This window comes from Pungitius pungitius, chromosome 5, assembly GCF_949316345.1.
Source record: "Pungitius pungitius chromosome 5, fPunPun2.1, whole genome shotgun sequence".
Lineage (NCBI taxonomy): Eukaryota > Metazoa > Chordata > Actinopteri > Perciformes > Gasterosteidae > Pungitius > Pungitius pungitius.
The window spans coordinates 22631538-22657203 of NC_084904.1; the positions used below are offsets into that span (position 1 = coordinate 22631538).

General features: G+C 49.5%; 1 protein-coding gene across 2 annotated transcripts in view; it reads left to right on the top strand.

Moving 5' to 3' along the window:
• antxr2a (ANTXR cell adhesion molecule 2a) overlaps nucleotides 1-25666 on the top strand; it is a 48793-nt gene that overhangs the window by 15869 nt on the left and 7258 nt on the right. The window contains exons 11-17 of one of the 2 annotated variants that reach the window (XM_037482305.2): nucleotides 92-170; nucleotides 328-423; nucleotides 4118-4168; nucleotides 4704-4793; nucleotides 5693-5863; nucleotides 5979-6059; nucleotides 18815-20308. In XM_037482305.2, the coding sequence (XP_037338202.2) occupies nucleotides 92-170; nucleotides 328-423; nucleotides 4118-4168; nucleotides 4704-4793; nucleotides 5693-5863; nucleotides 5979-6059; nucleotides 18815-18853 (607 nt within the window). In that variant the 3' untranslated portion in view covers nucleotides 18854-20308. Of the gene's footprint in view, nucleotides 1-91; nucleotides 171-327; nucleotides 424-4117; nucleotides 4169-4703; nucleotides 4794-5692; nucleotides 5864-5978; nucleotides 6060-18814; nucleotides 20309-25666 lie in introns of those variants that run through there. The other variant, XM_062562631.1, reaches the window with a different exon arrangement.

Genomic DNA, 25666 nt, shown 5'->3' on the forward strand with positions numbered 1-25666 from the left:
GTCTTCATCAATTAACCTGCCAGATGTTTAGACTTTTGTTCTTTTACTCTGTCGGTGAGCGCCTAGTTCACCACGTTCTTCTTCTCCTCAGGACCATGGACGTGCTCATCAGCCTGAACCACGGCAAGTCCTTCATCTCCAGCGCCTACACCATCACCGCCTCCACCTGCGTGAGTCTCAGCCCCTGAAGCCCCCACAGAGATCTCTCCTGATCCGTCCCATTCCACAATCCGTGACGTGGTTTGAGGTTGTCATGGTTACTGGTTTTCCTCCTGTGCTGCATCTCCATCCCGATGAACGAAACCTTTGTGTTTGACCTCGCTGCAGTCGGACGGCGTGGTGGTGGCCATCGTCTTCCTGGTGCTGCTGGTCATCGTGGCCCTCGCCCTCATGTGGTGGCTGTGGCCCCTCTGCTGCACCGTGGTGAGCTGCTCACTCGTTCATCCATCACTCGTTCATCCATCACTCGTTCACCCATCACTCGTTCACCCATCGCTCATTCATCCGTCACTCGTTCACCCATCACTCGTTCACCCGTCACTCGTTCACCCGTCACTCGTTCACCCGTCACTCGTTCACCCGTCACTCGTTCACCCATCACTCGTTCACCCATCACTCGTTCATCCATCACTCGTTCACCCGTCACTCGTTCACCCATCACTCGTTCACCCATCACTCGTTCATCCATCACTCGTTCACCCATCACTCGTTCACCCATCACTCGTTCATCCATCACTCGTTCACCCATCACTCGTTCACCCATCACTCGTTCATCCATCACTCGTTCATAGAGCCCAGAAGAAGCAGGCGGATGCGTCTGGTTGGATGTACCTGGGGACCAGAGTGATTATCAATAATCACAGAGATTACTTTGTGGTTTAATCACATCTGAGTCGAAGCCTTAAAAGGCTTAAAACACTCGCTCTTGTTTTGATAAACACAGAACTATTTCTTTCTTTCAGATCTTTTCTAATCCACAGTGTTTCATTTCAGTCGGCTTGTTGTTGTTTATTGTTGGTGATTACAGACGTCCTCTGTTCGTTAAGAGGGGGAAAAGCAGAATGTGTGTTTTCGCTTTGCTAAATGGGACAAAATAACAAAACAATTTGACGAAAGCCCTCATTGACACCTCCGTCCGTCCATGAAGGGACACAAAATGCTACAAAAGTCTTTCCCTCGTTAGGATTCATTTAAATAAGTTAAAGAACAAAACTGTTAAACCTTAATGTAGGTTGTTTTAGCAGAGAGGAGGCGTCTGTAGTGAAGCCGACCGGGTGGATGAAAGGTGACCCGAAGTTCAAAGGTCACGACGATGAGCTCAGATGAGCTTCATCAGTGGGAAGGAAAGTGTTTGAGGTCCACTGAGCTTCTGCGTCGACTCCACAGGCCGACAGGTGGGAAATGAACAAGCTTCTGAACCCCCCCCACCGCTCTACCTCACTCACTTTACCATGAGAGAGGGGCTGCAGATGGTGCACCGGGGCCACTTTTTCATTCCCCCCCCCACTAAACGCTAGACGTCACCTGGCTTTGTGGACCTGAAGGGAGCCCCATCCAGGGATGAGATGGAAGCATATTCTGGAAAACCAACAAAGGCATTAAAATGTAAAGCCCCTGCAGCATGTCTGGCCCGGCCCTGTTTGTCTTGGTGGAGCGAGCTGCTGTCGTCTTCCACCGAGGGACGGGGCGGGGTGGGTGGGGGGGCATGTGTGGCTTGTTAATATTTAAACCACCCAGTCTGCCAGCCTTTTTCCTGCAGTCGGGACGAGGCACACCATCTTTAACCCACAACCCCTCCCTCGCTGTGACCCCCCCCCCACTCACACACACACTGTGGAGCGATGCCAGCAGAGAGGTCACACAAGCTGGGGAGCGCTAATTTCTTTGTTTGTGATTTGTTTTGGAAATTAAAAACCGGAGCGACGTCGCCTCGGTTTTTATTTTTATTCCTAAAAGGATTCACTTCAAGACGCATTTAATTGGTTAATAATCTTTTATTTTATTTAGTTGCTTTGACTTTTTTCTGTTGTTGTCGGGATCATTATATTATAAGTATATATCTATAATATATATCTCATTCATATATATTATATATATTATATGACACAACCTTTATTTCTTTAAGATTAAAAGAGACTAATTGAATTTAAATGAAAATTTAGATTAACAATTACTATGTGTAAAATAAATCATATTTACACGATTGCTCAATAAAATAGAAAAGTAAAAAAAGTAAATCTTGAAAATCCTAAAACCGAAAACTAAACGTAATAATAGTCCAAATATAAAGGTTTGTAACTCCGGTGCCAATCGTTCTCTAAAATAATATTTGGAATATGCTGCCTGCCACCGAACCCCCCCCCCCCCCCCCCACCAGCTTGAGGTGCTGGAGGTTGGGAGCGGACGGATTATCGGGTCCAGTTTATTCGGAGCCCATATGGGGACGACACCCACAAGCGCTGCTGATTGGTGTCCCCCCCCCGCCCCCCTTCGACACCCCCCCCCCCCAGACAGCCGGCCTCTGCTGTCGGACGGCTAACTATCCCACGTTCCCTTTTAACCGCACCGCCAAGGCCCCGCCCCCTCTGCACATCTGTCCATCAGGTAGCAGCAGAGAGACTGCAGCAGAGCCCCCCCCCCCCGTCATTTGTATAATGCCTTATTTATCCCACAATATGTCGTGGAAATCTGCTGCGTAATTACTTAATAAAAAGGGATAATCCGGCCAGCGTACGGTGCGGCTGAAGCCACGTTAATCAGCGTATGGAGAGGCGACCGCGAGGCGCCGCGTGTGTCACACAGCAATTAATTAACCCTAATTGATTATTTTTCATTATTCTAATGACAGCAGTGTGATGGCATCCCGAAGCGTGAACAGCTGTTAGCATCCATGATATCTGTGCTACGGCGTCATTGCATCGCTCCTTCCTCTGTGTGTGTGTGTGTGTGTGTGTGTGTGTGTGTGTGTGGATGCATGATACTAAAATATAGAAAATAAAATCATAGTATCTGTTCTTAAAGCGCGGTATAATGTTTGTGTGATAAATGAAATGAGAATAGGTTTTTGAATTATCAAAATCAATTGGCTGATTAATTTAATAAATAATTTCAGCATCTGGCGGCCCCCCACTTTTACAATACAACCCCCCCCCCCCCCCCCCCCACAGAAGAAGAGACGGGAATAAAAGAAAGGAAGGAAAAGTTTGACCTCAGTCTGTGACGCGTCTGACTGACGGCTGACAAGTGTCTCCGTCAGGCTGCTGTTTGCTTGGCGATGCACATCTGTACGCGGCCCCCCCCCCTGGGGGAGGCATCTTGTCCGTGAGAGGGATCACATTGTGGACGACCTGCTCCTCGGGGGCCGTGTCACCAGGAGGAAAAGAAACGGGCACCGGTCACTTTGTCATCGGTGTGTTTGTCATGTCTTCACGCAGACTGGGGGGGCGAGGCGGGGGGGGAATTGGAGCCATGCCCGATCCTCCTCCGCTGCATCTCATCGGAGATAATTAACTCCTTAGGACTTTATGATTTTGGGGGGGGCGGGGGGGTCAGGAGCGCTGAGCCCCGTCCAATTAATTAAGGGCTGAGCAGGCCCCAAAAGACCCCCCAGCCCCCCCCCCCCTTCCCACTCCCACTCCCCACCCTGTCAACAAGTTGGTTTTCAGCTTTTTCTTTATTTTGCCCTGGGGGGGGGGGTTTACAAGCAGAGCCTCTTGTAATCAGTAGTCAGCAGGTGCAGAGCAGTCACCTGTCACGAATCACCTCCGTCAGCCTGGCTGATCTCCTCCTGACGTGTGTGTGTGTGTGTGTGTGTGTGTCTGTGTGTGTGTGTGTGTGTGTGTCCGTGTGTGTGTGTGTGTGTGTGTGTCCGTGTGTGTCCGTGTGTGTGTGTGTGTGTCCGTGTGTGTGTGTGTGTGTGTGTGTGTGTGTGTCTGTGTGTGTGTGTGTGTGTGTGTGTGTGTGTGTGTCCGTGTGTGTGTGTGTGTGTGTGTGTGTGTGTGTCCGTGTGTGTGTGTCCGTGTGTGTGTGTCCGTGTGTGTGTGTGTGTGTGTGTGTGTCCCCTGATGGACATTGTGCTGACGCTCTTTTGTCTCTCTTTTTTTTTCTGTTTATCCAGGTCATCAAAGACCCGCCGCCTCCTCCTCCACCTTCCCGTCCGCCGCCACCTGTGAGTACATCGCCATGGCAACGTGAAGCACAAAGTGCAGGACAAACACGGCGCTTCATTATACTTCAGAATAATCAACTTTCATTTTGACTTTTAGTCCCGTAATGCACAACTGTTTCTTTGAATATCACATTTTTAATCATCTAGTTTAATTAAGTTGAATACGCCGTTTTTCCTTAATGTAAAATCATATTATTTGACATCACATTTGTCATAGCTCAGGTTTTGGTCTCTGAGAAGAACTAGACTCAGAAGACCGGATTACAAAAACGGAAGGAAATACTTTGAATAAACTAATTATTCATTTAGTAAGAAATGAGGAACAAAGGACTTCCTTCTTGACAAATCATCGTAAAGGCCTCTTCCTGCTGAGAGGAAGTGCATCATTGATAAATGGGGTTGAATGAAAATAGAACAATAGCAGTCCGAGTCCTGCCCCCCCCCCCCCCCCCCTTAGGCCACCTGGCCGAGTCGATGTGTCATTTTCACGTGGTTCTGCACTCGAGTCACTAACTTCCCCTCTTTTATTTTGAAGGAGCCAGAGGAGCTGCCTAAGATGAAGTGGCCCACCGTGGACGCGTCCTACTACGGGGGCAGAGGAGCGGGGGGGATCAAACGCATGGAGGTCAGAGCCTACTAACGTTACTAATGTTGGACACGAATGAACCACAAACATGTTAAAACATTTTATTAATCTTTAATTTAAGATAAAAGAAAACACGCCATTTAAGACCAAACCCATAGAACAGGAAGTGACACGTTCATGTCGTTAACCCGCACCGTGTTCAGAGAAAACTGCTGACAGCCCGTCTCCCCTCTGAAGCTACAAGTATGTGCAGTCACCACGGTGTGGGTGGGGGGGTCGGGGGGGGCGCTGTCTTCGTCAGTCCGCTGATGCCTCCGTCCTGACAGGCCCTGCCATCTCGTCCTTGGCCGTCCGTGTGCTGATTGGATCAAGTCGTTGCCGGGATGAAGGATTGAGTGCCGCTGTCAACATGACAACCCGCAACGCCCCCTCAACCCCCCCCCCCCAACCCCCCTGAGCCCCCCCCGGCCTTCTCCAACTCTCCCAAACCTTCACAGTCTTTGATATGCGCCTCCTCCAAAGGGAATCCAGGTCGAAAAGGCGAGCTCCACCCCCCCCCCTTTTTTACCCCCTATCCCTACCTCTGCCGTTTTGTGGGGATTACCCAGCATCCTCGGGGAGCTCTCTTTACCCCCCCCCCCCCCCCGCATGAGTCATCCCGTCGTTCTCCTCAGGTTTATTCCCATCGACAGGCACGTCTCCCCTTCTGAGGCCTCCCGGGATCAACCTGCGTGCCCCCCCCCCCCCCCTCCACTCTGTAAGACGCCACAGTGCAAAACGCCACCTTCATCGAGTACTTCAGACGGCATGTGGCGCGGTTTCTTTTATTCATGGAGGGGGGTGTGGGGGGGCTCGTCGCGGCTTAAACCTCCTCCTGGCAACCGAGGCCACGAGTTCAATTGAAGAGCGGGTCTGATACCTGGACTCTACCTGTCCAGGTGCGCTGGGGCGAGAAGGGCTCCACGGAGGAGGGGGCCCGGCTGGAGAAAGCCAAGAACGCCGTGGTGTCCATTCCGGAGGACTCGGAGCAGCCGATGATCAAGCGCCCCACCCCGAAGGCCGCCCCCACCCACCATCGGAACCAGAACAAGTGGTACACCCCCATCAAGGTGAGCCAGGACCAGGAATACTGCTGATTTCCAAAACGTATTATCCCTTATTGTGTTGTGTTGCTACTGAGCTCAGTGCTCAGTCCGATGTTGAAACAGCTGGTTTGTCCATCAGGGCCGTCTGGACGCTCTGTGGGCTCTGCTGGGCCGGCAGTACGACCGGGTCTCCCTCATGAGACCCACCAGCGCCGACGAGGTGAGTCGGAGAGAAACCATACCAACTGTGCAGAGCCCTGCAGGATGTGCGTGTGTGTGTGTGTGTGTTGTTAGTTTTCTCTTTAATGTGGTCGTAACGCTTGTGTAAAAAGCCTTAATCGTCGGGATCGGGGGGGGGGGAAGCTCGACTGAAACGACTGAAACCCGACGCTCGCACACACCGCCGCCAAGTCCCAGCCCAGCAGATGTTTGGATGCCTTCTAATGCGGCGGATAATCCAACATGCCACAGGTGTTAGGAAGGGCTCAGAGACGGTCTTCATGACTTCTACAGAACGAGGACGAAGCGATGGAAACATTCTTCTTGGAGAGTCGAAGTCGAGTCTCTGCGACACGTGCGATATCGAACCGAACAGATGAACCTGACTCGATCAAAGGGAGAGGAGTGGGTCCGGCGGGAGGGGAGGGGGGGGGTTAGGTGTAGATGTCGGGGAGGAGAGGGGGGGGGGGGGGATCGGGCTCCTGTGTTTGATGGCAGACAGGAAGCCTCCAGGGTCATGAATGTTTCAGCGGGTTACGAGGGCTCGTACAGGTGTAAGGAAGCAGGTTGTCGCAGACATCTGTGCAGCGCGGGGACCCATCACCCCCCCCCGACCTCGTCCCTCGTCCTTACCAAACATCCCTCCTCACGCCTGCCCCCCCCCCCTCAGTGGCTGGCGGTTGGATTGTCAGCAGATGCAGAAGAGAGACCTTTTTTTTTTTTTTTTCCTGGTCTCACATTTTAGCGCCCGAGGGCCTCAAACACCAAAGGTAGCGCGGGGGGTGGGGGGGGGGGGGGGACACAGCTGCGGCGCCCAACTCGCCTCCGGCACAAATAAAGAGATCTAATGCGGGCTGACTGTGTTGTCAGTGAGACCGGGGGGAGCCGGGGAGGCACTTCAGAGCCGGCTTCGCACGGCAACATCTGCCGCCAAGTTCTGCCGGGGGATCGACTGGGGACGGCAGGTAGAGGAAGGTGGCAGTGAGCGAGCGGGGGGGGGGGGCGGGGGCTCTTTCTTTGTGCTGTGCGTCGGTGTTGTGCGTGCATTCTTTACACCTTCATTCTCTCGGTATTGTTTCTAAAAGCAGCTGTCGTCACAGTGTCCAGACAAGGTGAGCGATGAATGATGCATCGGCCTCAGCAGGAGACTGAAAAGGGGGCGGAGCCAGAGCCTCCATTCGTTCCTCTGGCTCTTATCTTCTCCTCGGAGGGGGGGGGGGGGGGCTGTGTGGAGGTTAATGCTATTATCCGAAGGGCTTTTTTATAGCGGCGCTGAAGCATATTCGTTGGGGTGTTTGTGAAAATAATAAGATTACACACAACATTGTTTAGTTTGTACGTTTATTGTTCAGTCTTGTCACGTGACATCGTGTTTGTTATCTTAAACTAACTGGAAGGAAAATGTAAACATATCATCGAGCGCATGTTTACATTTACATCATCCTCTCGTGTGAGAGAGCCTCAGCACAAAGAATGTAAACCCTTTGACTCTACACTCAGAGCTGCAGTCACAAATAAGGAAGTTGTTAGTGTGTCATTGTGTGTCATTGTGTGTCATTGTGTGTCATTGCGTGTCATTGTGTGTCTTTGAGTGTCTGGTTGATTCATTCAAATACTCAAGAATTCTTAACTATCTCACCATGACGTCTAACTAGTGAAAAAAGGGGTGAGAGGGGGGGCGAAGTCAGTACTGAGGGCCGACTGTAAACAAACAGGCCGCTGCGTCACATGGAGAGCACCCGCTCACTTTTTTGCGGGGGGTGGGGGTTTAGCCTCCAGAGCAAATGGAGCTGAAGTTCCTTTTTAGAGTTTCTCTCAGTGGCAGATGGCTGAGGAGCGAACAGCCGACGAGGGGGGGGCGGGCGGGGGGGGGGGGGATAATAAATTCCAATATGTTAAATGTCCACAGGATAAAAATTTGTAATCCATCAGCCACATTTTTCCTTGTTGTTCTCTTACTCTTCTTCCTGTGATGAGTTCAAGTACCGTCGGACAACTCGGCAAAGCGAGCAGATGTTTCTGATGCTGCTGGAGAAGCAGCACGAACGAGCAGGGTGCGTTTAGCAGCTTGTGTCCCTCGATCCGAGAACGTAAAGCGCAGCAAACGTTGTTAAAAACAACAGCAGCAGCAGCAGCGAGGCGCGGCGTGCTGAGCAGATGCACGCACTCACGCTTGTTGCCTTTATCTCGCATCACAATGCGGCGAGAACATCTTTCCCTGAGAAAAATAACAGCCGTCACAAATGTATCGCTGTGTGTTAAATTATTTTATTTTTTTTAAACAATGCCGCAGAGGAGACGGCGGGTTATTATTAAAGAGCGAGCTGCCGGCGGCATTAATGCAGCACGCAACACGATGCATTGTGGGAGGACTTCCACGTGTTGACATCAGATGTAACACCGACTTTCACAACAAAAGGCTTTTGGTGGGACGCAAACAGCTGGTGGACGACGCCGAGATAACGACCTCGTTGTTGGAATCAAACATGAATCTCTCACGTTTACCTTTCATCACAAGCATGAATTCAAACTAATGATTATCATCAATATCTTCACGTAGGATATGGAAAATATACAAAGTCAGAAAAATGTCAACATAAAAAATAAAACAAAAACAGAATAAATTCCCTAATTTAAGAATTGTTTCCCAGCGTTGATCTTTTTAAAGAACACATTTGGGCCAAAGGCTTCAGACTAATAATCATATTATTAATAATAATAACGTGGTGTAGGTGGTGAGCTCATTAGTCCTATCGGTGGACGGCCTTGTTACCCTAACACGTAGCCAGCTGACAGCTCCCCCCCCCCCACCCCACGGCCCCCCAAGAGAGAAGTGACAGCTTTACCTCTGATTTACTCTCTTAACCAGATTATTTCTCTTTACATTAAGCGAGGAAAAGTAGGGCAGATGTCTGTGTGACTGGTTGTAAATTTGATAATGACCGCCATGTTAATCCCCCCCCCCTCCCCATCCATGACCCCCCCCCACCACAGCAAGTCCAGGCTGGGACCCGGCTAGTGAAAGGATTAGGGAGGGGGCACCCTGTGTGTTTTGTTTGTCGTTGGTGGCGACTGGTCGGAGGAGCAGAGTGAAAAGTAACCTGATGTCTGAAATCAGGAGGAAATGATCAAAGGTTTATAGTGATTAGTTATTTTCTTTATTATAGTGTGATATTGTTGCTTTGGCAGCGCACACACACACACACACACACACACACACACACACACACACACACACATTTCTTTGTCATTAAATAGAGACAAAACAGCCCGATTGTTTTTTTTCCAACACAATTGGATTTAATGCAACAACAAATTTCTCAAGCAACTTAGAAAAAAGAAGCTGCTTATTTTATATCTTAATATCCTGTGAGCTTTAATCTGATCTCTCTATGTGACGACCCCCCCCCCCCCCCACCCGTTTGTTTTTCTCTCCCTCTGAAATCCACTTTAAAGACGCCGCTGCAAAAGTCCAGTGTCTTCTGGGGCTGTTGGTGGGTGTCTTTGGGGGGGGGGCTGTCCTCTTCCTCTCCGTTAGCTGATCGGGTTTGTTGTGTCTGGGTGGCCGGGGCTGGTTACCTGCGCCCCCCCTCCCCTCCCTGATACGATCTAAACTGATGTCCTGCCCGGGCCTTTTTTTTTCCGCAGAACCCCCTCAGACTGGTCGGGGGGGGGGGTGGGGTGGGGCGGAGCCTCAGCCGCGTGCCGAGCCTTTTTTTTTCTTCTTCACGGCCTATTAAAATCAAAGCGGGGGCCGCTGGGAGTCTCGCCTTTAATTAAATTACATTATTGTTAACGTCAGCTTGGCCGGGGCCGGCTCTGTCGCGTGCACTTTGCCCTCCTCACCCTCCTGACAGGAGGGGGGGGGTGAGGGGTATCGCACATACATGCAGTAATGTATGCCCCCCCCCCCTCCCCCCCCAACATTCTCTCCTCCCATCGATTTGAATTTTTAAGAAGATGGAAGCGGGGAGTTGTGTTATGCAGGGAATATGTTCACAGTGAATATTCAATTAGCTCGCTGCTATTCTGTACCCATGAACGTAGCGCCGGCTAATACGGAGTGAAGGCCCCCGCCCCCCCCCCCCCCCCCTCACCGCGTGCCGCTGCGAGAACGCGACCCGCCGCCGACAGTCAGAGAGCCGACGTGAATAAACATGTAAACACGTCGTGTCTCCTCTCTCAGCCTCATGTGATCATCTGCATTAACTTGGTAATAAGACGCTTTTATTCCCTTTTGAATTCACTGTCACAAAGGCTGATTAGGAATATGGCCCCCCCCCCACGGACCCCCCCCACAGCCCCCGCTGAGCCCCTCCATCCTGAATAGAGCAGTGAAGTGTCACTAATGTGCCTCTGTTCTCTGGGTTTGCTCCTCCTGTTGCTCCCTGGGGGGTCGGGGGGGGGGGGGGGGGGGGGTCTGACTCCTACAGGTCGGCCTGGTTGGTCTCATGGAGTCATCACCGTGCTGCAGGTCTCACGTATTCTGCAGGTGAAGCTGGTTGTACTCTTGACGTCTTCACTGAAGTTCTGGCGTCTCCGCACAAAAGCCCTTTGGACATCTGTCTCGATGTCTCTGAGTCGACGCGTCTTCTCACGGCTGATTGAGTTCTTCCTTTGACCATTTAAGTGAATTAGCTGCGTCCCGTCAGCGGCTCGTGGGGTCGCTCCTCGTCCAATTAGCGGCTCCACCTCGTTAACTCCTTCAGTGGTTCTTTAAGGCTTTTGTTCTGTGAGCTTCATTATGCTGATGAACTTCATCTCCTCCGTCCTAAACTGTGGGCTCAACAGCTACTTAAAGACCTTTTAATTCCGCTTTGACACTGATTAATAGCGCGTCATGTGACCTCAGCCGTTCCTGTCATTTGCATGATGTAGAAAAGGAATAAAAATGACCAATTTATTCTATTACGACCCAATAACTATTAAACTGGTTCCTTCCTTGAAGACCATTACCGGGTTATTTATTTATTTATTTTCACCCGTCAATGAGGACATTTTCTGTTGTGTTTTAGTATTAAATGTCGTATAAATGAGGCTTCAGTTCAGATTTAATATATAAGTATTATATTATGTATAATATGATATATCTCAGCTTGTGGGGCTGCTGATGGTGGAGAATGAAGCTTTTTAACCGCCGCTAAGCCTCTTCCTCTTCCTCTTCCTCTTCTGTGTGTTTCCTGCTGCTTTCTCCCACTTTTTCTCAAAGTTAAAATATTATACCACAACTTTTCATTTGAGCGTAACGATCTGACAAAAACCCACTTTCAGTGTTCTGGGATCAACTGGCTCCTCTTTTATTTCAGAGGGATCTTCTTCAGATCCACATCATTTAAAACATTTAAGTTTGGCCTCCTTTTGTTCTATAAGGAATAAAATAATTCTTTATGAAAAACCTCTTAATTAAGTACCATGTAAAAAGGTTGTTTCTGTAGTGATGAAACTCCTCCTCTTCCTCGGTACATTCTCTCCTTCCTCCTCTTTGTCTGCCGTCCCTCTCTGTCCGCTCACATTGTGAGGAGTGGGGGGGGGGGGGGGGGGGGGGGGGGGGGCTGGGGGGGCGTTGACAGTGCTCCTTAATTAAGACGTGAAACTGCGGGCAGCAGGTTTCTGAAGGTTACTGCGTCTGTACGGCAGGAAGTGATAAAGAATGGAGTCGCTGATGACATGTGACGTTTTCACCGCGGTGATGCAAACCGCCGCTAATGAAGCCGAGGAGGAGGAGGAGGAGGAGGAAGGGGCCTGTGTGTGTGTGTGTGTGTGTGTGTGCGCTCCAGAGGCCGTTCGGGACACTTGAGTCCATCAGACGGGAGAGTCGCTGCGTTACGTCATCCTCGCGGCGCCTTTAGTGGCTTTAACGACACACAACAATTACGCAAACAAACAAGAGCCAGTGTGTGATGATTGTTGTTATTATTATTATTATTATGGACTGTTACTCTTTATTTGATTTATATGGACACGTAAACCTCTGCTCACCATGGAACGGTGTTGATTCTCTCCAGAAGCGTTCAGAACATCGTGTTTACTCACAATCCCCCCCCGCACCCTCCCCCCCCAAAAAAAAAAACACGCCAGTCCTCCTCGCGGGTTCCGTGGTGTGAGCGTCGGAGCCCGAATGTGACACGCTGGCTCTGGCCATATGCGAGCTCTTCACCCCCCCACTCGACCCCCCCCCCCACCCGCCCTGCACTGATACTGGTGTTGTGAGTACACAAGTCACGACTGTTGGCCGCGGCAACACTCTGACTCGCGTAACCCCCTCACAGAAGATCTGGCCGGCGCTCGCTCAGCCGGCGCCGGAGCCAAGGCCGTCTCCACGCAGGACGCTAATTGATTTGATGGACTCGTGAGCCCGTTACCCCCCCCCCCCCCAAACAAACAGTCCACCCAAGACCCGTCTCCTCTGAGATGAAGAGGCAGCGCTAGGCAACGCGGCGCCGCCCGGCCTGAGAGGGGGCGGGGCCAACGCGGCGGCGTTTGCCAAACTTGTTAGTTTCACTGCTCCCGGGCCTCGGGGAAGGTTTTGAGCTGCTCGACGGTTCTTCATCATCATCATCATCACCCCCCCCCCCCCCCCCCCTCCGTTCTTCCTCGACCAGCCTGTGGACGTCCTCTCTTCATCATCACGTATTAGACACCTCGCAGCTTTTGATAGGCTCAAAGTTTACAGAAAAGACGTCCTGAGGCATAAATGACCTTAAATGTATCCAGGAAACACGTGAAGGAGAGTCGTCACATATTTGCATATCAGCTGATTGATATTCGCTCGCCTCACAATTTCTACCCGAAAACGAGCGGTTTGCTTCAGTGTGTGTGTGTGTGTGTGTGTGCTCATGTCTTCAGTGCTCAGGTCACATTAACCCAGTTCTCACAGTTTGTGTTGTTTTTAAAACACACACAGACACACACACACAGACACACACCCCCCTGTGTGGCTGCAGGCTCCTGCACGCTGTGGTGTTGTTATTTACTGCTCGTATTAGCATGCGGTTTGATGAGCATATTTTCCTCAGTGGAGCTAAGGAGATGCTTTCTCCTCCTGGTGAGGTTTAACTTGAAGAAGCTGTAAATCAGCTGCTGAGAACACGGAGTTCATGCTCAAAGTGCCACCATGTGTCCCCTAAAGGTGTGTTAGGTGGGTCTGGCCACACACACTCGGCTTATTCACCTTTGGTTATATTTCAGAGTAGTAAAAGTCCTTCATGGCTCGTTCTATTATATTGGATACTATTGGTGTTTTACGTGAGGATGGAGATCAAGCAGATGTTAAACCATCCGTGATCCTGTAAGTGACTTCATCATAGTGATCAAACTTTTTATACCAAAAATAGTGATTTAAACATTTAAAACCAGAAGTCACTTTTCTGTCAGGCAGCTGCAGATGTTCACGTAGCAGCAAACATCAAACAAACCGTAATTGTTAGAGAAGCTAATAATAATTAATTCATCAAGCCGGAACACAATTATCTCCATTTGTGTCTTTGATGAGTCTTTTGTTCCACCTCCTCTCTCCTCCTCTCCTCCTGTAATTGCAGTTAATCATGTCAACTGCAGGGAGGTGTTGTGCGTGTTTGTGTCGTTAGCTGCTGAATGTGCGTCTCTACTTGCTGATTAGCTCGTGAAAGGGAAGCGAAGGGTCGAAGGGGGGGGGATGGATCTAGAATTAAATCCAAACGAATAAACACACAAATCCCTTTTTATTTCTGATCTCCAGATTCCTTCCCTTTCACCTTGGCCCGGGCGCCGCGCCACACCCGTTTCCTCCTGCATTAGTCTCATCAGGGGCTTTAATGTGAGCCCCCCTGCAGGAGGGCAGCCTCCCTGGCACGTGCACAACCACACACACACACACACACACACAGTGACAGCTCACTACCAATTACTGGCCCTCGCTGTCGCATGGCCTGCATCTCCGCTACGAGCAGATCACATGTGACCCCGTCCAGCATGCCGCTGGTAGGGGGGGGTAAAGCAGGACCTCCCCCCCCCCCCCACACACACACACAGCAAAAAGGAAGGCAATACATATGGGAGCCAATCAAAGAGCTTCATTCCAAAATGCAACCCCCCCCCCCAAAGAAAAGACCATCGCTGCTGATGAGTCATCTCAAAACCTTTGTTTTTTTAAACATCAAATCATTTGTGCTTTATTATTTAGAGCAGCAAAGTTTACACCAAATGGATATTGGGCACATTTATTTTGAATATATATATATATATATATATATATATATATATATATATATATATATATTTAATGATATTAAAGGCCGTCTGGTTGTTGAAGGTTATTTATTAAAAATAATAACAGTAAACAGTTGTTTTATAATGATACAATCTTTACATTTGTATTGTTTGCATTTATGACCAAAAATAAAACGAAATTCACAAAAATGCAAAGTAAAATTTGAATATTGAAGAATCAAAACACTGTTAATAAATATTACATTTAAAAGGGAAGAAATGTACACGAGTGTAAATACAAACGAACAAACAACCCAATCAGGTCATAATTATAAACAAACAACACCTTTTTTCCTCCTTAGTTAGTAATTAAAATACATCATTTACACCCTTTGTGAATAATTAATTCTCTCCAACTTAAATCAATCAATCAATTCGCTGTATTACACATTTACAAATATGCACTTTATTTAATCCCCTCTTTTATGTCCTTTGTTGCTGTTGACTTTAGGAATAAAAAGCACAGAAAACAGGTCTTCATCTTCGTCCTCTTGGTCTGCAGCTGAGTCTTCATCATCAGTGGCGTCCAAATGTGGACAAATGAAGCGAGTCCCAAGTCTTCTTCTTCTTCTTCTTCTTCTTCTGAGAAACTTTAGTGGACATGGTGCACTTTTAAAATGTCCCCGCTACATTTTTTTTTTATTTTTCATTCTTCCTCCTCAACGCCGCCCACGTTTTTCCTCTCGGCTCCGAGAGCATTTTTAGAAACGCCGAACTTAAGGCGCCGCGACCCTTCACAAGTATTTCAACTTCTCCTGAGGAGGGGGCGGCGCTGCAGGCCGGCGGCGCTCCTCCGTGTGGCCACTTCGCACCGTCCTTCCTACAAGCATCTGCTCGCCGCAGAAGAGCGAGCCGTCCCTCTTCCTGCTCCGCCAGCGCCATCCAGGTGGAGCAGAAAGAAGCTTTCTACAAGCGGGCTCTTCCACCACCACCCCCCGCTTACCCCACCCCCCATGCCCTCCTCTGATGATTATTTCATCATTTTAAATACTTGATGCCGTGGCGGCGGCGCTTGGCCGCGCGTCGCGTTCACACCACGGTTATTTGGACGGCGCTCCGGCGTGTCTCTGTCCCGGTCCCTCGGTTGGATCCTGCTCGTCCATTAGTGCCATCTGTGCCTCCCGGCGCCGTCTGTGAGGCCCCCGCCGACGCCAAAAGCATTGGAACAACCAGGGGGACGGTGCCCAGAGCCTTTAGCTGCCAATGATGTGCACTTACTCTGAAAAAAAAAGAAACAGGAGAGGGAGGGGTGGAGAGAGCAGGAGCCCCCCCTCCTCACCCCCCTCCTCCCCCCCCCTCCTGCTCCCCCCGGCAGGAAACAGCTGCAGCGACAGACCTGAGGCTCCAGGAGGAACCACTTATCCCTGAAACGGCCCACAAGCGTCTCTGCAGACATCTTCTGCACGGTGACGGAGCAGCAGGAAACAGGAAGTAGTGCATAGAGGGGGAAGGGGGGGGGCGAGGGGGGGGGGGTGTAAAGCTCGATCTTCTCCTCTGGATGGTTGCTAGGTTTTTATCTCAGAGGTTCAGAGAGTTTCCTTCGTTTCCATCCACACCTTCTTCTTCTTCTCAAAGTTCTGCAGCGACTGTGGAGTCAGATGTGTGTGTGTGTGTGTCCCTTTGCTCTGGATGCAGATGTGTGTACATACTTGTGGTTGTGTAGTGTTTGTGCTGCAGCACTGGTGCGTTCACACAAACACTCACAACATACTTGAAACGTCTTCCAAGGAGATGCTCTGAACTTCCCGGTAGTGAACAAGAAGCGTCGTCCTCCTGCAGCTTGTGTGCGTCCGTCCTCGTCTCCTCACCACGAGGACGAGGACGAGGACGGGGACGGGGACGGGGACGGCCGAGTCGTCAGCGAGCATCAAGCATTTGGCCGAGTCTCAGGTGGCTCTGATTTCCCAGCAGGCCAGATGGCAGCGCTGTGTGGGCAGTGTGTGTGTGTGTGTGTGTGTGTGTGTGTGTGTGTGTGTTGAGAGGAGAGGGCCAGCAGGAAGCTCCTCCTGGCTCCTCTCTGTCCTCCATGCAGCTGTGCTCCTCCCTCCAACGTGAACTTTTTAATTTGTTCAATATGTGGCAGAGGACAGAACGCATGTCTGCTGGCCGAGGCTTTTATTTTTACACAGGAAGGGATCCCGTCAAACTAAAAGACTTCATTCATATTTAAATGGGACTGTAATAGTAAAACTCTTAAATTTACAGTTAGTTAATATTAAGAATTCTGGTCCGGATCCCAATAATCAGACGACCAAAAGCAGTAAGATCCTGCCCCACCGGGGCGCTCTGTGAGGGTGGAGCTGGTGGGTGGAGCCTATGGGTGGAGCCTATGGGTGGAGCTGGTGGGTGGAGCCTATGGGTGGAGCTGATGTAGTAAATAAAGTTAGCCACAGAGAATCTGCTGTTCAACACTTTGTCAGAACAACAAACACGTGTTGGAATAATGTGACGAGAGTTTCTGTTGGATTAAGTAATCCCTGGATTAACTAAGATACTGTATGGGCTCTAATGTGTGGGGGGGGTTTGAGGGGGGGGTCTCTGTTCTGGTAATAAGATCTTTGAAAGCCTCTAGCTTATCACTGCAAAAAAGCATCTTGCAACTGGATTACAACTCTGGTGCTTTCAGTGTTTTCTCACTGGGGTCCAGATGGGAGATTCGTTGTGTCACTTCCTTCTTTTTGTTCTTCTTCTCTTTTGTTGTGAACAATTAATGCAAAAAGAGCTGGTTGTTAGCTACTGATGGGCTGGGAGGGGGGGTGTGGGGGTGTGGGGGGGTTTCTATTGGCCGAAGACGGGCCGAAATGTTCCCTCATGTGAACGTAGACACAAACCTTTACACAACGTCACACAACATCCCAGCTGTGATGTCACAGACAAACAAACGCTGCATCTCGTTTCCTGCCTTTTGTTTCTATTTAATGAAAATGATCATTTTCAGACACACGGCAGCAGAATGAAGCTCAATCAATACATTGATTAGAATAGATTTACTGATGGGGGGAATTTGATCTCGAGCTTCAACACGTTTGTTTCAACAGAAAATCCAGTCGAGTGTTGAGTCTTCATTTGGACGCCCCCCCCCCCCTTGTCTCTTCACCTCTCCGTCTCTCCACCCGTCACGCTGCGTCCGTCTGATGATCTCTGACACCCCCTGCTGACATATATGGTTCCGGGTGGCCCAGGTGGGCCCCCGCCTCCCCAAACGTGGCCCAGTTACAAGCCGGTGCTCCCTCGCCAAGTCAAGGCCCCCGCTCATCTGAGTGAGGGGGGGGGGGGGCAGGAGAGCTGGAACGGGTTTGACCGTATTGTGCCGCACCTGCTTCGCCCGTCGCCGTCAAATCCCTGCCCCCCCCCCCTCCACCGCGGCAAAGACAGCGCTCCATCTACTCGCCCCCCCCCCCCTCGCAAATGCGCCACAAAACCCGGTAAAATCCCCTGAACTCAGCCGCTCTGACGGCCGTGGCCAAAACAGCATCTGATGTGCCTTATTTGTTGACTGTGCGAGATTAGCTGCAGAGGGTACACGTCGAGGGGCTTAGCATGCAGAGACGGAGCAAAGCCCCCCCCCCACATCCACCCCCCCCCCCCCCCCTCCGTCAAACACCCACCAGCCTTGCCAAATAATGAGGGAAGGGAAGATTCTGCAGCTCGGCTAAAGCCCCCGCCGCAGTCGGTCCGCGCATCACTTCTCCTCCCGAGCCAGACGCTGGACCGGCTGCTCGTGGTCACCACCGCCCCCCGACGGGGGCCCCCCAGGCCAGGAATCTCACTGTTAGACCGAGGGAGGGGGGGGGGGGGGATTTCAAAGCTTAGGATTCCGTCCTTTAATAAAGTCGATTTCGGTCAAAACTTTGCTGTTGAAACTTCTGACAAAAATCCAGTGAGCAAAGAGCAGCTTACTGCGGCGTTACCGCGACAACCAGAGTGACAGCAAACGGATGGATCCCATAACGGGAAGCGGTTCTTGGTTCTGATCCTAGCAGAGATGCAGTCATGTGACTACCGACAGAAAGGAAGGGGGGGGGGCTTGATTAACCTGCCGTCCCTTAAACTGGAGCTCATAGCCCACGCTGGGCTTTTATTTTGGCGGTGTTCCCCGTGTTAAAGGTTGGTCCCATAAACGTCACGTGTGTGAGACGTGTTGCTTTTTGTGTTGATATTTAGCTCTTTAATGGTGGTTTGGTTGAACCATGGGGGGGTTACAGTGTGTGTGTGTGTGTGTGTGTGTGTGTGTGTGTGTGTGTGTGTGTGTGTGTGTGTGTGTGTGTGTGTGTGTGTGTGTGTGTGTGTGTGTGTGGGGGCCTGCAGGCTGATGGAGATTCGTTGTGCGATAGCTCCCTCTTGGTGCCAGTCGGCCTACTGTTGGTGCACCGAGAGGCTCACACACACACACACACTTTATGTATTTATATATGTTCATATATTTTTTATTTTACTATTGATGTTTTGTATCTAATGTCTTGTATCAGATTCACAGAAGTTGAGCCTCTGTGTGTTTTTGGGTTTCAGGGTCGCTGTGTGAACTTCAACCGGGTTCAGCATCAGTAGGAGACCAGACTCCTGGAGAAGGCTGTTCTCGTTAGACTACTCTCTTGTATCTTTACACCACTATTGGTTCTCTTTATATCTTTAGACCCCCCCCCCCGTCCCCCCCCCACGTCCGCCCCCCCCGGCACCCGGCGCTCAGACCCGGTTAGCTTTATCGTGCACCAAAGGCTTTAACATATTCTGACCATATTGTGCCTTCTGTGAGATAAAAAAAAACTCCCAATTTCAGGGACACAGACGGAAGCTTTCTAAAGAAAGAGAGAAACACAACTGGGGGGCTCGGGGGGGGGGCTGTTCAGCCTCTGGCCTGGAAAGTCTGAATAATCCCAGTGGGGCCTCACCAGCGCACAAGCCCATCGCCTTTTGGCGATTGTCTCATCACGGATCCTCTCCCCGACTCCGGCGGCGCCGCCCCCCCTTCGCCCCCTCACCCCCCCCCCCCCCCTCTGCAGCCGCCCCGTCCTGTCATTTTAACGCTGAGAAGTGCACACGCTTGACAAATTGTGGACAGGACGCCCCCGAGGTACCGGGAGACTTTTTAGGCCCCGTAGTTTTTTCCTCCCGAGACTCCTTCCTCCTTCCTCCTTCCTCCTTCCTCCTTCCTCTTTCCTCCTTCCTCCTTCCTCCTTCCTCCTGCGCCCGGGACCAGTCATCGGAGCGTTACTCCGCCGTGGGGGGGGCGTTGGACGTGGCGTTTTCTGTTCCCAGTCTGCTCTCTGCTCAGCAGGGCGTGGGACTTCTTCTTCTACAGCTGCCGGCGTCCCCCCCCCGTCCCCCCGTCCCCGCGAGGGGGTCGGCCTCCTCTTCCCGGCGGCCGCGTCTCAACTCGCCGGCGCCCAGGTTTAATTAAAATAATTAAAGGCAACAGCGAGCAGCAGCCTGTGAAGACGTGTCTGTCCCTTCCCTTCATGCCTCTTTGACATTGAATGACCTACAACCGGCGCCGCTCACAGGAAGGACACGTTGCCACGGTGACGGTGCGCCCCGCGTCCCAAAAACGCAAACCCAAAGTAACGGATGCGATGGACGGATAAGTATTGTTCATTTCCAGGAATTATGTCCACCCCCCCACCCCCAATAAAGAAGCCTGGTGTACGTCCGTGGATACGAGCGCGCTGTCATGACGCCAATCCCCCCCCCGTGATGTCAGGGCGCCCGCTGCAACAAAAAGCCCACAGTGGGGGGAGGAGCTGAGGGAAAAGGCCGGAATGATGCCGTCACTTCGGATGCCCGACCCCCCCGCCCCCGCCCAGGATGGATATCCGAGTCGAGACCTGACAACGCGCGGCGGCTTTGACGGGGAGCGGTATGGACAATGACCAGTGGCGGGGTCAGCGGGACGTCTCCGCGCAGGCAGGGGAGCTTATCACATGACACTAAAAATAAGTTCAGCCACCGTCAACTTTGGGGGGGGGGGCACACATTCGGCGGCGTCATTATTCCTTTGTTTGGTCTCTTTAGACACATCGTGGTCGTCGGGGGGGTGAGGGGGGGGGGGAGGCGCTTTCTGTCCTCGCAGGATTTCACGGCCTCGTTCAGCCCTTCGCATTTATTTTTTTGATATATTTCTTATTTTGTTGCTCAGCTGAAATAATGAGATCTTGTTATGACGTCATCATTCATTCAAATCACTGTTGATTGTATTTGTACCAAAAGCCTCTTAATGATCAAATGTATTTTTCATATTGCTGCACTTTGTTTTAATGGCGCTTAAACACAGTATTATTATTGATTTTTTTATAAACAATTTATTCACATGAATTTTTTTGAAAGTAACTTAAACTAAAATCCGTCACAATTGTTGATCTTGATTTCATTTGTGTCACATTTTGGATTGAGTTGGATTTGCATGCATTCTGTCTGTTGTGTTTGTTATTATTGTTGTTGTTGTTTTTATACTCGTAAGTTATGATGTCACCTACAGTTTTGTCCCCTCGTGGACACGTTGCACCTTCAGGTGGAGACACGTCTTTTTTACACTGATGCTGTTTTTCTGCTTCACGCCTGATGTTTAAATACACAAATACACGTCCAATCCTTGTTTTCCGTCTGGTCTCTACACGCGTGTGCTGGTGGGCGGACACGCTAAAGGCCATCTTTAATTGGGCCCTCGCAGATTTATAGGGCCCGACAGGGACCGTGATTATACAGAGTGTGTGTGTGTGTGTGTGTGTGTCTGTGTGGACAGAGGACTGGACAGTGTGCAGCCTCTCCCCCTGTGAAGTCACCGGAGGCCCCACACACACACACACACACACACACTCCAAATCCCTCCGAGCTCCTCAACGCCCCGAAAAATAGGTCTTGCATTTAGTAAAAATATGCACTCGTACACCTTCTGCTTTATCCACGTCTGTGTGTGTGTGTGTGTGTGTGTGTGTGTGTGTGTGTGTGTGTGTGTGTGTCCTTGTTCCACTTTCCGTGGCGTCGACTCACTAAATCCGGTCTTGGTCTGATTTGACGCTGTAACACAACCATGTTGAGTTGTGCGTTTGTTGTGCGTCTATTATCTATTTTTCTCCTGTAGCTCAGAAAAAAAAAAGTTAAAATGAATAAATAAAATTCTTTGGGTAAAAATACTCAGGTTAAATGTAGGCTTTCAAAATGTTACTTGGGGAAAAGTATCCGATTACGATGAAGATAATTTAAATCTTTAAACAAACTCACTGGCTTTTCTTTTGAAAAATTACAAAATAAGGTTTTTTTAGTTTTTTTATAATCAGACAAATATTTATCAGACGTCGTGGTAAAGAACGTATTTTACTCTGAATATTACATCACTATTGTATTTATTGTACAAAATATCTAAATGTTTGTTTCCTGCTTCTCCAAAAAGAGGATTTATTTCCACCCTCAGCAACAGAATCCTGTTTTTAAATCATATAAATAAGATAAATGTTATTGATCATCTACAGACATAAAAGATAATCCTGTTATTTATCATTTTATCGACTAATCAAAGAATGAATAAAAAGCACAAACATTAAACATTTAATTTAGCAGCCATAATTACTCTTTAGAAACAAAGTCCTTTATTCTAAATGCTTCAGTCTGTTGACCTCTATAAATATAAATATACGAATATAAATATATGAATATAAATATATAAATATGAATAGACTCAAGTGTTTCCATGAGTCCAATAACACTCACTTAAAATAAACTGCTTCATTTATTTAGTATTCTAACATGAATATTACTTTGTGTCTCACTGTCAACTCTAACGTCCAAAGAGTACCTTCAAAATAAAATACATTTACACAGGTCACATGGAGTCGACCTTTTGACCCTCAACAATTTTCAGCAGAAAAAAATAAATAAATTAAAAATTAAATTTCCAGGCAAAAAGGTGAAATGTTTCTGGGAGTCCATCAACACTGTCGTGACATCCTTTCATTTAGCTTGTTTTTTATGTGCCACTCGAGTGATGTCAGCGCCCCGCCACAATAAAACCAACAAACTGAAAGGAGAATAAATAAACAGCGTGTTTAAAGAAGCTCAGAAGCCGCAAATATTCTTCAATTCAGTCGGAGATGAAACGAGGAATTTGAAACGCTGGAAGAAGGTTCGGCAGCAAAAGAACATTTATTTTAGATCTTTAGGGTAGATTTAAAGTTTTAAAGTTTGTTTAGTTCACTTTGAGCTGCAGATCAGAGAAGCTTCAACGGGGCGGGGGGGCTGGGGGGGGTAATTTCAACCTCCACTTCCCCTGATAAAAGTTTCTCTGGCAGCCAGCGGAGGGACTTAAGCAGCTGTTGCCCCCCCCTCGTCTGGCTTCCCAGGTTATCCCCGTTTGCACAGTTGTCTTCTGAGATGTGGGTAACTGTAGGGGATCAAGTGGTCTCTCCAACCTTCAAGAAGCTTGAGCCCCCCCTCGTACCCCCCCCCCCCCCCCGCACATCCGCTCCAAGAACAGCTTGTTAGAGTTGACACTTGATTTGAATGCATTGTGTTCCTGAGAGCTTTTCCAACTAAATCCCTTCTCAGGCGATACGCAGGGCGGAGGATGCAGGTGGTGGTGGGGGGGGGGGGGGGGGGGATTAGGAGAGCTTGGCGGTTCAGGATTTCAGAGCTTTATCTTGATGCTCTTTTCTCTGTGAGCTCCCTGTGAAATTTAAAGCCCAATTTACTATATGTGCTGATAAAGATTTAGGAGTTCTGTAAGATGATTAGACAGAACCTTTATTTGTGTGACATAAAGCCACTGAGATTACAGGCAGGGTTTAAAATGTAAAAACTAAAACCCGCCAAGAAAATTACTTTATTAAGTCAACTAAGTGCTTTTACTCTTCTGTTCCTGAAGAGCGAAGCTGCATCCTGTGTAGTGACCAGCAGGGGGCGACTCCTCTGCTCCCATAGACGTCTATGAGGAAATGACTCTAATTCTGTGTAGTGACCAGCAGGGGGCGACTCCTCTGCTCCCATAGACGTCTATGAGGAAATGACTCTACTTCTGTGTAGTGACCAGCAGGGGGCGACTCCTCTGCTCCCATAGACGTCTATGAGGAAATGACTCTACTTCTGTGTAGTGAACAGCAGGGGGCGACTCCTCTGCTCCCATAGACGTCTATGAGGAAATGACTCTACTTCTGTGTAGTGACCAGCAGGGGGCGACTCCTCTGCTCCCATAGACGTCTATGAGGAAATGACTCTACTTCTGTGTAGTGACCAGCAGGGGGCGACTCCTCTGCTCCCATAGACGTCTATGAGGAAATGACTCTACTTCTGTGTAGTGAACAGCAGGGGGCGACTCCTCTGCTCCCATAGACGTCTATGAGGAAATGACTCTACTTCTGTGTAGTGACCAGCAGGGGGCGACTCCTCTGCTCCCATAGACGTCTATGAGGAAATGACTCTACTTCTGTGTAGTGACCAGCAGGGGGCGACTCCTCTGCTCCCATAGACGTCTATGAGGAAATGACTCTACTTCTCTCTTGATTTATTCCCTCAGTAAACATTGTAAACATGAGTTTATGGTCTCAGTCTCTAGTTTCAAGTCTTCTTCAATGCAGCATGAAGTTCATTTAGTGAATGATGGTCCATTTAGAGTCAAACAGACCATAAAGCAGGGATGCTTTAGGGCGGGGCTACACACTGATTGACAGGTCTCTACTGGAGATGATCTACGTTGCTCCTCAGCATTTTCAATAATATTCACTTATTTTCAATTGTTGCAAAAAACCAACATAACGGCCAAAATCCAAGATGGCGACAGTCTAAAAATCAATGACGTCACCATGACAACGTCCACACACACACACAGATCTCTAAGCAGATTCAACCATCAGTGCATTTTTGAACTAACGATTTGAATTTGAATTGAAGTTTATTTAAATGTTCATAAAAGATTTGTGTCTAATTGTATACATTATTATCTGGTTATTTTATCCAAAGTCTCGTTACAAAGTCAAAGCAAAGCAAATGTATCGCTACGTTTCCTTAAATCAAAAGTGAAATAACATGTGCAGGCGTTCTCTAACGGACAGATGGTCAGCACATGCAAAAGATGGCGGATTACGTTCTCCTCCTCCCACACACACACACACACACACACAGACACACACACACACACATACGCACACACACACATACACACACACGCACACACACACATACACACACACGCACACACACACGCTGAACATTCCTCTCACCTGAGTCCCGACGCTCCTGCTAGGTATGAAATAACGATGTGCATATGAGGCTCGGCGGGGGCGTAAGTTGAGTCAGACGAGCTGAGCCAGATCACCTGTCCGGCCGGAGGGGTCATCAGTGAGGGGGGGGGGGGCGCGTGGGGGGGTCTGTAGCCCGCTACGGATAAAGCCTCCACCATGCTGGCTGTCAGCTCACGGCGAGGGCGGCTAAACGAAGGCCCCTCTGAGCCAATGGCGTGGGGCGGCGGCGTGAGGGGGGGGGACCCGGGGTCTGGCAGCGCTCCGCTCCGCGCTTTAATGAAGGCAGAGGGAAAGTTTGACTGGAGGTGTTCGCTTGTCACATTACTTTCCCTCTCCTCCTCCAGCAGATGTTTGGTGCCTTCACACAACCTCAGCCCCCCCCCCACGCAGGCGATGCCACTCCTCTCTCTGAGGCAGGCGCCGTTTAACATTACAATATTTGTTTGGCGGCGGATGGGGGGGCTTCGTTAAACCTGCTCCATACGCCCTCACTATTAGCTGATGAGCCCGAGCTGTTGGGGAGGAGACTAAATCCTGGCATCACGGGGGCTTGATCCTCAACCTGGGGAGTGCAGGGCCACGAGGGGACGGACGGGCGGCTGCAGGGGGGGGGAGGGGGTCGAAAGGTGCAGGCCGCTGATCGACACCTCCAAAATCCCCCCCCCGCACAGCGAGGTATGAGCTCGACCTGCTGCTCGGTGGAGGCAAACAAACATGTTTGTCACGTCGTGATCGAAAACAAACAAAAGGGGCGGAAATCCGTCGGGGGGGGGGGGGGGATTTTCTGCTGTTGTCGCGTCTGAGAACGAGAGAATTACGTCTTACTTCAGATGGAGCCGCGTGTTCATCGACTTAAAGGTGACGGACAGGAGTCAGTTTGACAAACCTTTAGTAGCATTTAGTATTAACAGTGTTTGTTAATGCAATCAATGTGTATGTATGTATGTATTTCATCATTTTATCCGACAAATCCAAATCTCACAGATTTCCTGTTTAATATTTGGTGATTAATAAAGTCTCACGTTTTTTGATGGTTTAGTTGAAAACTAATTTTAAAAAGTGAATTTATGTTTTTGAGTATTTTCCCGGGAAACAACATGCAAACTGAGTGCTTTGATGAAGAGGATTAATTCATTTT